General features: G+C 36.2%; 1 protein-coding gene across 4 annotated transcripts; it reads right to left on the reverse strand.

Moving 5' to 3' along the window:
- Nucleotides 1-474: 474 nt before the first annotated feature.
- On the reverse strand, nt 475-6,801 carry spi1 (Spi-1 proto-oncogene). 4 transcript variants are annotated; one of them, XM_011489776.3, is made up of 5 exons: nt 6,406-6,801; nt 5,772-5,862; nt 4,557-4,753; nt 2,394-2,550; nt 475-1,550 (listed from the first exon to the last, which is right to left on the reverse strand). In XM_011489776.3, exons 1-5 carry the CDS (start codon nt 6,445-6,447, stop codon nt 1,237-1,239), a joined length of 801 nt encoding a protein of 266 aa, XP_011488078.1. In that variant the 5' UTR covers nt 6,448-6,801; the 3' UTR covers nt 475-1,236. The 4 variants fall into 4 exon arrangements, with proteins under 4 accessions (XP_011488078.1, XP_011488089.1, XP_011488072.1 ...); XM_011489787.3 differs by having other exon boundaries at nt 2,394-2,544; nt 6,406-6,800; XM_011489770.3 differs by having other exon boundaries at nt 5,772-5,865; nt 6,406-6,800.
- Nucleotides 6,802-15,747: the final 8,946 nt, after the last annotated feature.

Raw genomic sequence — 15,747 nt, forward strand, 5'->3', positions numbered from 1 at the left:
CAATAGGAACTACTCTTTGTCAAACATGTTGGTTTCTTCCTCGTATCTATTGCAGGGATACAGATGTATTACAGTGGGTGAAACCAATACACAAGTTATGTAAATTAACTATAAACTTTAATTTCTCTGTGTGTAGGCTGTTGACATTTAAAGCCCAGATGTGACACCTCACACACTGTAAACAGAGAGCTGGTCCCGGCATTGTGTGTCAGGATTCACAGTCAGATGATGAACAAGCACTACAAGCCACTTCATCTTCTGGGCCCATTTCAGCCTCCAAGTTCCTCTAAGCTACCAGTTACTCTCTGACATGCACCAAAAGATAACAGACCACATTTGTAAACCTAACACTATTCAATTTTGCAGATTAGTTTCCTCTTCCTCCCTTTCAAATGCTTTTTTTTTTGTCATTGATGTTAGTTGAAGTGTACTCTGCAGTTGCTAGTATGCACATAAAACACTTAGTACAAACAGTTTTTGATTAAAGACACTTTCATTTATTTGTACAGTTACTTTCCTTTTATGTAAATATTTGCATGTAACATGATATATTAACTAATCACAGTTAATCCTGTTCAATGATCGCATTTAGGCTGTTTTAAATATAAATTTGCAACGTTAACAGACTATGTACACACACACAAAAATGATACACAAAGACGAGAACTTTTGCGTGTTTCACACAGGAGATTAAAATTGTAGAAGGAGGAACACTGCATATATTGAAGGAACACTGTGAAGCCCTCTTCAGAGGTCTTCCTCAGGGGATTCAACCTTCATGTTTTTGGCAGTTCCTTGCTACAAAAAGTTAAAAGCTTGTGTTTTTATCTCGTGGCATCATGTTTACAGGTCGTTGCTGAAAGTCATATCATGAGTTTTTTAAGGAGACTTAACTGTTTAATTTGCACAAATTGTATTTTACCTGAAAAAGATGGGGGGGGGGGGGGGGGACGTCTGAAGTTTGTCTTTCTAAAGTCCTCTGAAATGACCATAAAAGGCTGAAATTCTTAAACTTGAACTTGTTTGGTAACATTCTCCTGAACTAACCACTTGTAAATTACAAAAAAAAGTTTCAAAGTGACGGCATGGAGGAAAGATTCTTTGGGAAATGGTGAGAGCTTGGTGGAAGTTTAATGCATCAGTTTCTTTAGGGGACTAGAACCACTGTACTTAAAACTTACTAGATCAGACTGTGCGACTAACTATCTACAGTTACATCAGAAAGGACACCACCTGCTAAATGAATGTTTTTCTCTCCAGATGACTTTTCCCCAGAACTTCATCACTGAACTGATACGTCAGCTTCTTCTTGATCTTTTTCACCTCTCCAGTTTTGCCGTAGTTGCGCAAAGCCCGAGCCATCTTCTGATAGGTCATCTTTTTGCGATTCCCTTTCTGAATTCCCCAGCGGTGTGCGAGGGCCTCTTTGTGTTTGGAAGAAAACTGGAATGTCCCTTTGTCTCTGTCCACCCACCAGATACTGTCCTTCATGTCTCCATTCCTTAAAAGGTCTAGCAGGAACTGGTACAGACGGATCTTCTTCTTATTGCCTTGAGGAACATCAAATTGCAGAATTAGAAATAACTTAATTTAGTGTACGTGTTGTTTGTCAACTTCAGTTTATGAAATCATTTTAAATAAATTAAATATTTTACAAATTGAAATAAAAAAAATCGCTTTTTTAGAAATTGTTCTTAAGCAACAATTGTTAATTGAGTAACTTTTAGCATAAAGGTTGCTCAATTGCAGTCTGACGCGTGTCAGACTACAATAGCCAAACTGCATGACACACTGCATGACAAAAAGTCAAGTAAAAAATAAAAACAAGTCCAATAACAGAAAAACTTAGACAAAACAATATTTTTGGTACAACTTTGTCAAATGTGGAATTCTTAAGGATTACTAAAACTGCAAGGTTGCAGTAAAAATTTTTAAATTATGTTTTTGAAGGAAGAAGAGTGGAAGAGAGCCACATTGTGAACTAGTTCAAGTTTAATTGTTATTTTAACTTTTAAATATATATACATAAAAAAGCCTTTATTTAAGCAGATAAAAGATGTCTTTAGCAAGGAGCTCCTGTCCAAAGGTCGACAGCAAACAGCCTTAAGAATCAACTGCAGGCTAGAAATGCAGGAATAGATGTGTACTAACAAATAAATGGGACTGATGAGAAAAAAAGAGGAATCTTCGACTCAGTTGTCAACAATAAAACAGAAAAAAGATTAATGTGTTCAATCAAAGCAAAATTTAGGGATTTTATAATGCTTAACTTGAGTCTAAGTACAACGTTTCTCCAGATGTCGGTTTTGGCTGCTGGGATTCATCACAATTACATACTTAGAGATGACACAAATGAAAAATGACTAAATGAAACTTCCGGCTTGCATCCTTACCCAGCTCTCCTGGTGAGACATACGGGACTCGATCTCTGGAGTGCTCCTCATCGGACACCTCCAATGGAGGACTTCTTCCACCATGCTCTTCATCGTCAGAGCTGCGCTGGGACACGTGTGGTGGATAGACTGCCCGCGGGAAAAATGTTACCTTAAACAAAAGAATCAAAAATAGCAAAATATAATTACTTCTGCATTGGTGTGATCCAACCTTAAAGTTCAATTTCCACCTGAAACTTCCCCACGTGTGTTAAAATAATGTTTAGAATAATCCTAATACAGCATAACAGCACTTGAGTTTTGTATATTAAGCTTATTTTCACTAAAGTCAGTACTTTGTCCTGCTCTCCAAATCAGATTTTAGCCTTTCAAACATTTGTGGTCCTCTCCTTCTCGTCTAACTTCTTCTTTTTCTTTTTATTGCCGTGTGTAACTCAGGAAACCAAGCTCATCCATCCTGCCACAGCACATGAGCTCAGCACCGGGAGAACGTGACTGCATGTCTTGTTGCTGCCATTAAAACAACTTTTCCAGCATTTTTTTAACCATGCTTTAACTCTTATGAAACAAAATGGTTTGAGTCAATCAAAAGCTGAAGAAATTTCTTCACATTTTCATTGATTTTCTTTTTTCTTTTTGATTTTTACAATAAACACTCTTTCAGGTGTCTTTATTTTCCAGTTTCAGTCATGTCTGAAAGTTTTCTATTTTAACCTTTTCCAGCTCAGAAACACAATTTAGTTTCCATTTCCATGGATCGAGCTTCTACATTATTGCCCAAAGCTTTCCCACAAACACAAAAATTTGTATTATTTCCCCTCACTTGGAGCTGCAGAGCAGATTTTTCTCTGCATGAGCTGTGATGTGTGGATGCTGCTGTAACTGTCAAGCGGCCCAGGCAAAATTATCTATAAATATCCTCCTGCAACGATTAGAGTCAGTTGTGGAAAACTACATGCAAGCTCCTTTTGTGACCAGCGGGTTTCACATGGTATTTTAATATCACATCGAGAGTGACATACTGACACCCTCTCTTGTTTATAGCCCCCAAATGCACCGGCAGCATTCTTCCACTGTAAAAATGGCAGAAGTCGTTTGAGGAGGGAAATTTTCTCTCACAGGGGACGGTGACATAAAAGCACACGTGCTGTGTGGCTTCTTCGTGACACCAAATGTTTTAGGAGAGAAGACAGGAAACATCATATTCTGTAGAATTTTTAAATCTGCCAAATGAATAATATAATCCAGAGTTTCCTTTTTTTCTTAAATGATTTCTCATTCATGCATGAGTTCTACTTGTTTCTCTTTTAGAACAATGCTTAAAAGTGTTGTTGTTTTTGAGCAAATGCAACAGTGAGGCACAGATATGTGCCTGAAAGCAGCCTCTGTTTGTTTGCTGAACAGACGTTTGTAATGCCTCACCAGCACTCAACATGGAAGTGAAGAATGGCTGAACCGGCGGTGAAACTCGCTGCATGGGAGTGTGTGTGTTTTGGTTTACAATTTCAGAGGCTGAAGCATTCAGATGTGACTTTAAGCAACTTTTGCACACTTTCCTGAGTCTGTTCAAAATAAAAATAAAAAACACTAAAATTAAGGCATCTTCTAACTCACTAAGATTCACTTCCTGATTTCTTTTAAAATACCTCCACTGCCTTCAATCTTCATTCCAAATATAAATCTTATTTCACAGCTTTAATTAGATTTGGTGTTTTGGAGGCTCTAGAGGACAAAGTCCAACACAGTTTAGTACAGAAGCTGCAGCTTTCACAAGATTTTAGGTTGAATCAACCTTTTAGGGGTGTGTGATTTTTGGCCTGTAGGTTCTCATTGTATAACATGAAAGCACCAGAAACACCTCTTCGTATGTTGTACCTGAGTTGTAGTGCATCACTTTAACAAATGGCAGACTTATGATCCTTTTAATCGAACTCAAAGTAAATAAAAAAAAGCAAAAGTATTTGCTTAAACTGTTATTTGCGACAGATTTTAAAAATTTTGATTTTAAGATTTTCAAATTGGTGTAGACCACTGTCAAAAAAGCTTGCCTAATAAGTCTAACACTAATCAAAAATGCCTATTTTAAGAGCACTCCACAATGGAGGCGTCCCACTGGTTAAAATGTAAAGGAGATCTGTGGGCTAACAAAACAAGAGGACTTACTGACTGCTGCAACACATGTGGATGAGCAGCCAGATTAGAATCCAGCAGGCTTTCTGCATCGTATCTTATGGCGTCGTGTCGTATGAGGCCAGGCGGGTGAAGTGCCTGCACGCTCTGCAGCTCTGTGAAGTTGGTCTCCTGGAGGTTTTCAAACTCCACAGGGTGCACATGGGGGTGAGGGTGGTAGTCCCAGTGATCTAAAGGGTTTTAGACATAAATTAATGAGACACGACTTCATGAGAAAAACCTTTTGTTGTGTAACTTTGCTGTTTTGGACCTGGCAACAAACATCGTTGACAGACGGCAGATGTAGATCATACTTTTAAATGGCATCCTTAAAATCCATATTGTGATGAGACCACAATTAAAAGCAGCTGAGCAAACATAAAAATCTGCAAACTCGTGTCCTTTGAGATGGCATAAAAAGTGGAATTTATGGCATATTTTTGTGATTTTATTCCCTTTAACAAAGGATTTTAAAATGTGTTTTGTTTTCTCATTTCTACTAACATTTTATTTAAAGATAGGTCAAAACATTGAGTGAGCTTGTATAGATTTACATGCAAAGACCAGAGCTATGAACAAATGTAAAATCTATTGAAAACTGCCAAATATAACACACTAAAAACAGTTGATATCATCTAAAGCAGCATAATCCACTCTCCATCACTTGTAGTTTTGAGTTTCTTCTATTAAGATATGAAATGTGTGAAAAGTCAGTAACAGGTATTTTTATCTGCCCCCCCACCCACACACGACTCCTCTTCAGTTGTTTTGGCGTAACATTAAAAACAGTCGACTACAAGAGAAAGTAAAGCCCCTCTCATGTATTAACAAAAACCCCATGGGGCGAAAGTTGTTCTATGTCTGTAGCAGCCCGAAAGAAAGGCATCTGTTTCCTGTGTTCCACCCGAATGTGGTGCGCTCCAGCTGCACACACGCCGCTCTTTTTATGTACAATAAACCAGAAAAGTCTGCACTGCCACAATTAACTATGGAGATAAAATACAAATATAGCTGCTTAACTAAAATGATACATGTGTATTCGTTTTGCTTCTAATAAAAGGAAAGAATTCACACATTTGGTCATGAAGATCCTTTTGGCACAATCGGCATTTGACATTTAAAAAATGTTTTCTAAGCCACTTGACACATCGCTTGATTATAACAAACGTAAAGGTCAAAATGAGCAGTCAGGTAAAAAAAAAAACTCACCTGGCTGGATATCTGCATCTAACACATATGGATTATAATATTCTGCAATTGGGTGTCTGTAGATGTCAGACTCGTACATTTCGTCTGTGTGCTGCTGAAGAACAAAAACAAAGTAAATAATTTCAAAAAACCACAAACATACATGTAAAACTTCTTTGCTAGAAAGCAAACATGGTGCGGGTGCCACACTTTTAATTTTCGATCCACTAAATGTTTTAAATTGGATAAAATATGACTCACCTTCTGCATTTCACATAAACTGAACATTTCTGGTAAACATTTTTATTTTTCTACCTATTAGCCCAACCTGTGCGTTGCAATAATGCCAGTTTAATTTCTTTTTCAATTTTCTTTACACTTCTGAAACTCTGAAGAACTTTTGAGTTTCATTTTCGTGTTGCCCGTAGTATAAAAAGCCTCTTACAGTTCGAATCCTGCATTCAAATCGATATGGAGACCACATTTAGTCACCTTTTCCTCAAAAAAAATAAAATTACATGTGTAATCTATGTAAGTTGTGACAATTTTCATTTTAAAATTACGTCAGAATCAAACGCTTCAGGTATCTTTGATTTTAAGGTTCAAATGCAGAAAAGTCTCAAGAAGATGTAAAATAAAAATGAATCCTACTTACAGGAGGGATGAGGTAGCTCTCCATTCTGTATGGATGCAACATGGAGACCTTTTGTCCAATGGACCAACTTTCAGACGCTTTGCTGGTAAAACCCTCTTACAACCTTTCAAAACGTTTGTGGCACCATTGCACAACGTTTCAAAATTTCCTCTCACTCAACGAAGACTGAAGAAAAAAAAAATGTCTCCCTCACTCTTGTTGTATCGCATCTGCTCGTGGCCTTAGCTATACTCTCAGAGGCCTTTATTTCAGCCACACAAAATGGTATAAAAGGAGGCCTACTGTTTGACAGTAAAATGAAAAAAGGAACTTTTAACTTCTGTAAAATTCGTGTGGGTGGGAGCAGTAGAGTGTGTCTGCTAAAGGTTCCTGGTCATTGATTTGTCAGGGGACACCATGAAGCACCACATTTATCAGGGTCTATATAATGTTCCCTGTTTCAGCAGCCAATCATCATTGAGGGCTTCCCTCAGTGAAATCTTCTCCTTTTAAGAAAAGAATGACAGTTTTTTTTTTTAAAGCGAGCTTCTTCTAATGCAGTTTAATTGAAAATGTCATTAAAACATTTAATTGAATTACTTTTTCTGCTTCAGGCTTGCCAGATTCAACACTAAAATTGTCACAAAGTTGAAAAAAACTTTGAGGATATCGGACCCTGAAAGCTAAACTTTAACCCTAAAATGTCATTTTAATATCAAGGTTTGGCAGCCGTTCCCTTACAAACCTATCACACCCCTTTTGAAAGCTCTGTATCTACACACAAAGGCCCCCACAGCTGGAAGATAAGATGAAGGTACAGTGTTGCTGTAACCACACTGAGATAAACAAAGAATATGATTGTCCAACCGAGAAGATGCTGTTCAGGAGAGGAACTGGGTGCCTCTGGTTTTAGACTGAATGTCAAATTGACAAACTTACACAAAGGCAGTGTGTTTTCAATCTGAAGCGTACTGCTATTTAAAATACTGTACTTAAATAAGTTGGACATTCAACATTGGCTCTCTGTTACAGTTATAGACTTGTGTGGCCAGCCTCTGAGCACACCATGACTACTGCAACAACTAAAAATACACAGATGTATCTGCAATGCTGACATTTTTTGATTACACACTAGCTGTCTAACACAAACCTGCATATATTATTAGCATTGTCTGTTTAAGAGGAAGAATGCTGGGCTCTGATAAGGTTGTGCACTGTAAATATTACTTGCTATAGATTGAAAATACAAAGGTTTTCTTGATCTACTAGCAGAGATCAGTGCAGGTGCAAAGTTGTGACGCCTCATCTTTGTACACAAAATCCAGCAGATAGCTGAAATCATGGAAAAGGTCACAATAATTCACAGCTACAAGCAGTGCAATATTTCTTATCCCTGACCACTGAATCTCTGTTTGGGGGGCTGTGTAAACCACACACACCCAAGCATCTCATGTCAGAATCACAGATGTCTGAGTACAACTGATGTCAAACGCTTAAACATTTTACAAAAAAGAATAAAAAAACACTGCAACAAATCTAGCCCTATTTCTATTGCAACTCTTTTCAATTTTATTTTTAAAAAACTTTTTGTTTAATTTTTTCTTAAATAATACCAAAATTTATCTCAAAGAGCCTCTAAAATCATTTTTTATTGTGAAATAATAATTAAAAATTTGGCATTTCACAGTCTGATTATTTTATAATCAACAGGTGACAACACTCTGCAAAGACTAAAATCTGGTTGTCAAAAGAACTATCAATAAAATATAGCACAACAATTTACAGTAAACTCCTTCGCCAACATGTTTTTTAGATTAAACTATTTGATATGAATTAAATGAATGTGGATAAAATGAAGCATATTGCAAAATGTTACCCTTTAGAATGAGTATCTTGGTGTCATGAAATAGTTTAAATGCATTTTATGTCATGTAGCTTCTAACAACAGCACACTCTGCGTTTTGCCTGCCATTCTGTGAACATGACGCCCTGTAAGGTGCTTTTAACCCTTGTGCTATCTTAGATGACCCCACCCTTACATTGACGTGTTCTCCCTACCATGACAAAGGTGGATAAAGGTGGAAAGATTTCTTGTCATCCATGGACACCAGTGAATATCACAAATCATTGAAGAAAAAAGGTTCAGAGCACTGTCTAGTGGGTCTAGATGACCCAACTCCCAATGTTAAAGTGCCTAGGATAGCACAAGGGTTAAATGGTAAGTGGTGTATACTTGTAGTTGTTAGTCATGAAAAAAAGCAGATGAAAGACTAAAACAGGTTTAAAATATAAAGAAAATATGTCAGAAATAATGGAACTCTGCGTTAAATATAAAGTTTACAAAAAACGTAAGCAAGGCTACGAAAAAAAAGCTTGTTGTTTTACAGAAAATGATGCTACACCACCTCATTAGCATTTCTTTATTGCTTTTGGTGACATTTTTATAATTTAAAAAAATTAAAATGACACAAATGGAAATTTTGCTTTTTTTTAGTTTTCAATCTGACTTGATAATAAGATGAGAGATTTACTGGATACGTAACTACCACTCTGTATTTTTATGACATTTTTAAAGATTTTTATTGAAAAACAAAATGTTTATTTGAAAACATCTGTTGAGTAAAAAAGTTTGTTTGCACCTTAATGTAATAACATAAAATATATGAGAAATTTCAACAAAAGTCTTTGTAGTCTGTGAAACACACAGGATGCTTTGAGAACTGCGTGAAATGTAAAACTAAATGAATCTGATGTAAATTTCTCCTTGCTTTAGGGCCCGTTTTAGGCCTAAAATTGTTTTCAATGAGGTTGTAACAGGAGCAGAGTGTCGTTTATATAGTTTTGCTGTAGCATGCGGGGCCATCTCAAACAAAGATGCTGCAAAGAATGTGGTGCCATAAACCTTTTTATTATGCTTTATCTAGCGTAGAAATGTTTGGATAAAACTGAACTTGTTGATCATTTAAAAGATTTTTGATTTTACTGAGTGAAAAGGAATTTCACTCAGTAAAGTTTTACTTTACAATGAAATTGTGCTGTTGAAAACAAGCAGCTACCCTTTGATAAGTGTCAAAATCCTAAACCCTAATATTTAAACACTCAGTTGCTTAAAATACAAAAAAATGTTTTGCAAAACAGTGTGGTTCATAGTTCTGTCAGTTTTGTGTTTTTGTGGCCTCAGAGATGACACGCAGTGCACTTTACATGCTCAACAAGAGAAACATGCGATCAAATGAGGAACTGTGAACTGTGTCTTTCAGATTCGGTTCCTTGATGGTCTCCTTCAAGTGAATCCATTTAGGCGTTCTGTGCTGAGGGTGATTCAGGCTCTTGCCATAAGAACCAGTTACAACTTTTGGGGTATTTTTGTTTGTCATTAGGTTGCAGTGAAGGCCCAATCCACTGCCATTCAACTGGCCTTCATTTATCAAACAATGCCAATAATAAGAGATTGGATTTTTCTGCGCTTTTCCTGTCTATCCATTATTCCTTCACATTTGGTGATGGTAAGCTACTGATGTAGCCACAGCTGCCCTGGGCAGACTGACATTCATACCCATTCACACACCAGTGGAGCCACACTGGAGGCTGGGAGGTCGAAGTATCTCGCCCAAGGACAGCACAACAGTTGGTTGGGGAGAGCGGGGATCGGACCACTGACCATGATCAACCACCTGAGCCACTGCCACCATTGTTGAAGATGTGTTCTTTCAATTCATTTTACAGAAATGTTGAAATGTTGCTTTGAGAAACTTTGAGCTGGATCTTTAAAGACACAACTAAAACTTGTGAAAACCTTAGTGTGCAAACCTATTATGTGTGAAAACATTGTGAAAGACAAAAAATTGCAGATAGCAGATGGTGCCAGATAATGCTACAGCTTTATTACACCAAAGTTATTTCCACATACTACAGTACTGTGATGAAGCCAAGGAGAAGGTTGGAAATTCTTTTTTCATATACTGCAGAAGCAATTAAACATGTTGTTTATTCAGTTTTTATACTGCAAACAGTTGACACATCATGCAGACACCAAAGCTATCTTTCAGGTCACATGCTGCTGTTTTTGAAAGCTTTCCACAGGGCATGAGTGTATGATATGGAAGTAACCATGACTAACCTTCTTAATACAAGTATAATCAGATGATGCTCAGCTCACCGGAAACTAAATGGAATCTCAAAAATTATCCTTTTTTCTCAGTAAAGTTTGCAGATGCACCCTCAACTTTACATGTTGAAAAACAGACAAACTTTTTTGTTTCCCCTCCCGATGGTACAGTCAAGTGACAAGCAAGCATCAGGCATATTAGCAAAAGCTGAGTCAGAGTTGATGCTTTGGTCTTTAGTAATCCTAAAAAAAATTGTCTCTGCAGCAAGAAATGAAAAGGAAGAGATTGGATTTTTGCTTTGCTTTTTGATATCGAGCACACATGAATCAGTGGAAGAGGACATTCTTTATTGTTTCTGTGGGCTCACTAAGATGTGATCTTTATGCTGCAGGCTGCAGGAACCATCGGTTGCAAGAGCGCGGTAAGTGGGAGGGGTCGGAGAACTTGCTGTTGGGTTCACCACTTTGTAGGCGAGTGTCAAGACTGAATCTGATGGGGAATGTCAGATGAAGGCAGCAAAGAGATCCGAAGTGACAGGAAGTGTCCTTATGTGTGGATTAAAAGCTCAAATTTTGGATTCAGCTGGCTTGTATCCCTGTTGGAAAAACATCAAAATATATCATCCAAAAACATGAATTATCATCAGGCATGAGTGGATTTTCCAAACAATTCATCAAAATTACTGCCAGAGTGAATTAAAAACAAAAAAAGTTTGTGTTAAAGTGAAATGCTGCTTTTAATTTTATTTATTTATTTATTTTTAAAGCCCAGCTTCTTGTCTTAACAACAAGGCTTCAGCCTCGACTGCATTCATTCTGTTTGGAGTTGTGTTTCCCAACCCTGGTTCAAAAGTGTCCCTCTTCTGCATGTTTCATGTTTTTCTGATTCAAATATCTGTGACTCATTGTCAGGCCTCTGCTGAAATCACATTGTGAATTAGGTGTCTGACAGGGGGAAAAACAAAACAATGGCATAGGCTTGGAAATGTTTGGAGGACTGGAACAAAATGACCAAAAAAAGGTTATTACCTAAGAACCTTTGGATGGATTCCTACAAACATTGAAGCAATTCCACTCAATACAATAAAGTTCATATTTTCCTAAATGTAATAAAAATCACAATATTGCCTGTTATTGAATTTTATTTCCAGATTTATTTTAAGATTTTCCAAGAATAATGTAACTGTAATGTAAAGGAGCTGTATGTTCTTCTAAGTTTATATGTTATCTTTATGATTATAATTGCTCAAGCCAACCATGTTATGACACTATAGTTAACATATGGTAAACTAGTAAAAACGTCTTTAAAACCAGCTTAATTCCATGATTATTCACCTATGATTGTGCACAAAAAGCAGCACAATTATGCAGCTGAAAGCATTGGAGGAACACAGGACTGTAGATAGTTTGGAGATAATTATGCCGTCAATGTAATCAGTCTGCATTTATGTCTGTATTTGTCTGAAAATCAATGTGTGAAATGAGGGTAACACTAAAGAATACTAAAGCTTGAAACCTTGCAGAGTTATCATTAATTTATAACTTACAGTCCCTGATTAATACTTGGAAACATTTACCTCCATCCGCACATCTCCAACATTGTTAACTCTAAAACCCAACATTGTTTATTGTTGCTCAAAGTGATGACGCAAATGACTGCCACATCCGAGGCTCTATACATCACAGCATGACAAAAAATATAACAATCTGCTTTTAAACTAGACAAATAAAGAACACACATCTCGGTTTGATAGTTTTTATGTGTCTAATAAAATTAAGTTTTGTGTGAAAAATAACGTTCATCATGAATCACAAACCAAAAGTTTTTAAATCCAACAATAAGAATTTTAACCAAATGTTTTCTGGATAAAATCTATATTACACTGGTTTCTGGGAATTCTGCGGAAGAGTTTTTGTTTGTCAAGGTCTGAAGGCAATAGTTTGTCCCCCTTATGAAAGTCTACATTCTGTTGAATCCAAGTCTGATGTTTTTAAGTCATTTTAAGGGGAATTTGCCAAAGAAAAAATATGCTGTTGACTGAGAAACTGTTTTTGGTTATTTTGGCACTTCAGATGAACTTCAGCTTTGATCATGAAGCTTCTAAATATGCCAAAAGTAGACACAATTGTTATATTATTAACCATTATATGAACAAAATGTTGTTATTGGCCTGTATTTCTTTTACTGCTTTTATTGAAATTTTTCCTTTTGCTTTTTTGTAAGATTTAATACCAATTTAGAATGATGACAGTATAGTCAAGCAGCCTAAGGAAATATGGATGCAAAATTTGCTCTATGGAGTACTAATTTAAATGTCATGAAAAATTAGATCAAAGCGTACAATGAATAAACTGGAGTGCTTAGAAACATAACACACTCAACTCCTCACTAGTTAAAGGTTCCCACACATGTATTAGGATTTGTTTTGCGCAGACCAAAGCAGAATAATAAAACTTGCAATGAATCATAAGAAAGTAAAAATGCTTTGTGTCAAGTAATCTTATTTTCTGTTCTGCGAGAAAAATAATCTTAACCACAAAGTTGTTCAACAACAAAATAATCGTAGTTTGAGAAAATATGTCTTTGTGACTAGAATTTTTCTCTCAAAATAAGAATTCTTGGCAAGACCATTTCTACCCCATTGGCGTATTTTTTGCTTATTTAAAAATGATTTAAATGATTTAAAGTATTTTTGGAGCGACGATTTTTGCAGTGTGTGAATAATTTTTAAGCAAAGCCTGAAGCATCCATTCGCATGTATCATACCCTCTACTGTCAAACCATCACAATGTGGCATTTTTGTTCTTCTCTGCGTTGTTCTTCTCACAATAGGATCACTGGCAAAAACAACAAAATCTGCAAGTAGTCACAAAAATGTTCTCATTTCTGATGGACTTATCAGTTTTAACAAAAACTGTTTACAGCTGTGGTTTGGGTAAAGAAAAGATACAGCTAAAGCTCCTGTGAATTGCTGTGTCAGGCCTTTTTTGAGTGCTTGCTGGGAAATGAGTTCTGCCTCGTCTGCAAGATAAATAAAACTGGGCTGAAGATCCAAAAACAAAACGGCAAATAGAAATGAAGGTTTTGACAAACATCAGCACAAATGTATTAATTTTAGCTTTGTGTAGGCGACGTGGAGGCCATGAGACTGGTTTTCAGTAAGGTCCTAATAATACTAAGTTGAGTAATTTGGGAAAAATAGACTTTTATGCTGTCTTCAGGACAACTTAGAAGAAAGGCTGCTAGTTTCAGTAAATTTCAGTTTGCTGTTGCTCAACAGATGAAGGTAAAAAAGAAAGAACCAACCGTGGTTGAGAGTTATGTGATTTAAAAACATTATTAAAACGTTCTTTTAAACATTTTCAAATATGTGTTAGCAATCTTAAATGGTTCATGTTAGCAAAATTTATTTTAAAACAAAGCCCTTCTTCTTTCTTTGCTTTCTTATGTTTCTGTCTTTATGATAAGAACACTAGTTTGAAACCTAGCTGGACAATTAGCATAAAAGTGAGGAAATCTGCAAGTTTACCAAGCTAAACAATGTTTTTAAAGAGCCTATATCATGCAAAGTTACCATTTTGAGCTTTTAAGTGTATTATAATGTTCATTTCTCATGAATGACACAAAAACAAAGCTCTTTCATGCTACTTATTTACCATAAAGTGGTAACAAATTCCCTCATTGTTTGACTAGTGTTTAAGTGAGTCTTAATAAAAATGTAGTCTATTTAAGTGTTCCTACAAGTATTCTCAGGCTACGTCTAAATTTCCTCCCTACTCACTAGAAAGCTAAATATTGGATTTAATGTATTGATTAAATTCATTGATGTCTATATTTGCCAATCTAGTAAGCATCGATGCACACTGGTTTTTCTCAGGAACTTCTTGGACGTTTCTAAGGGACTAGATTTTGAAATTGTAGATTTGAACACCTCAAAAAACGACAAACACACTGAAGGTATTGCACTGTACTGTGTAGTGAACGAATTCGGACACAACCTTAGTCTATACTAAAAGTTAAGCAGTATACTTGAAGTTTAGTTTTTATATACTTTCTATTGTAAACGTAAGATATTTCACTTTAGTCTGAAGAAGGTATTGAGTTAGTATACTTTACACTACACTTACATGGTCTACAGTTTAACTGCTATACTTATACTCAAGTAATCAAATAAACTTCAAGTGCACTACGTTTGGCATTGAAGAGACTTTAGCAGAAAACTGCTTGTCATCCACTGGGCCCTCCTTAAAAAATAATTAACACGTCAATGAACATCTTTTCTTAAGTAAAACTTCTAGTGTTCACTAATTACTTAAATCTTTATTGACACAGTGAAACTGCAAAACCTGCCTGTGACCTGCAGCATCTCTAACTGAGAGAGGCATTCTGTTTTGGTACAAGGTGAAACTTAGCACTTCATAGTTTCAGTCCTGTGATACTTATCTTCTACAGATGAAAACCCGTGCAACTATACAAACTGTTATATTGACACCTCTTAATCTTGTCACACGACTTGGGTTGTCACGTTCTGGACATGTTGTGTGCAAGACTCACTGTTTCTTTGCATTTAATTTAAGAAATTACTCATACCGTGCGGAAAATGCACTTATCAAACTCTGTGGTGCCTCACTTAATGCTACAAAAACCTTGTTGTTAAGCAACAGTGAAGTGCTCACCTGCTCACATTTTTAACTAAACTATATTAAACTAAATGTTTTTTTACTTTGTGTTTTTTTTTTTAGCAAACATTTCATGTTTCCCTTCAGTTTATGCTCACAGCACAAGATCACAAGATTGCGCCTTGCACTGCTCTGCAGAGGGGAATGACACGCATGACCACTGACTGTGGAAAACAGGATACAGGGTACGTCGCAACAGGAAGTGTTGCACTCCTCTGCTGAACATCAGTTTGGTCAAAATGATTGGAGGTTGATGTCCACACTCTGTAACTCCTGTGGTAGTATCCAAGTTTCGTAATCCTTTTAGCTCAGCTCACCATTTCTTTTGAGTCAGTTGGGGGAAAAAAAGAAAAAAGGTTAAGCAAAAGAAAAGACCAATGTGTACTCTTGGATAAACAAGCAATTTTAATTTCATTTGGCTACTTTTGAACAGAAGAGATTTTTTTTTTAAATTTATTATTTCTACAAGGATAAAAAATATACTTTTTTTAGTAGATTTGAAGAGTTCTGTTAAAACTAAAACAATAGAGATGCCAGGTTTTGCTTCAAATACTTCTAATTTATTTAAGGTCACA

Source organism: Oryzias latipes, chromosome 3 (genome assembly GCF_002234675.1).
Source record: "Oryzias latipes chromosome 3, ASM223467v1".
Classification (NCBI taxonomy): Eukaryota; Metazoa; Chordata; class Actinopteri; order Beloniformes; family Adrianichthyidae; genus Oryzias; species Oryzias latipes.

Bases quoted from the DNA above. Each gene is read 5' to 3' on its own strand.
- spi1 (XM_011489770.3), bottom strand. From the start codon at position 6,447: ATGTTGCATCCATACAGAATGGAGAGCTACCTCATCCCTCCT. The intron at 4,754-5,771 runs GTGAGTTTTTTT...AAAACCCTTTAG, and splicing joins AGATGCAGATATCCAGCCAG to ATCACTGGGACTACCACCCT. The intron at 2,551-4,556 runs GTAAGTCCTCTT...TTGATTCTTTTG, and splicing joins CACATGTGTTGCAGCAGTCA to TTTAAGGTAACATTTTTCCC.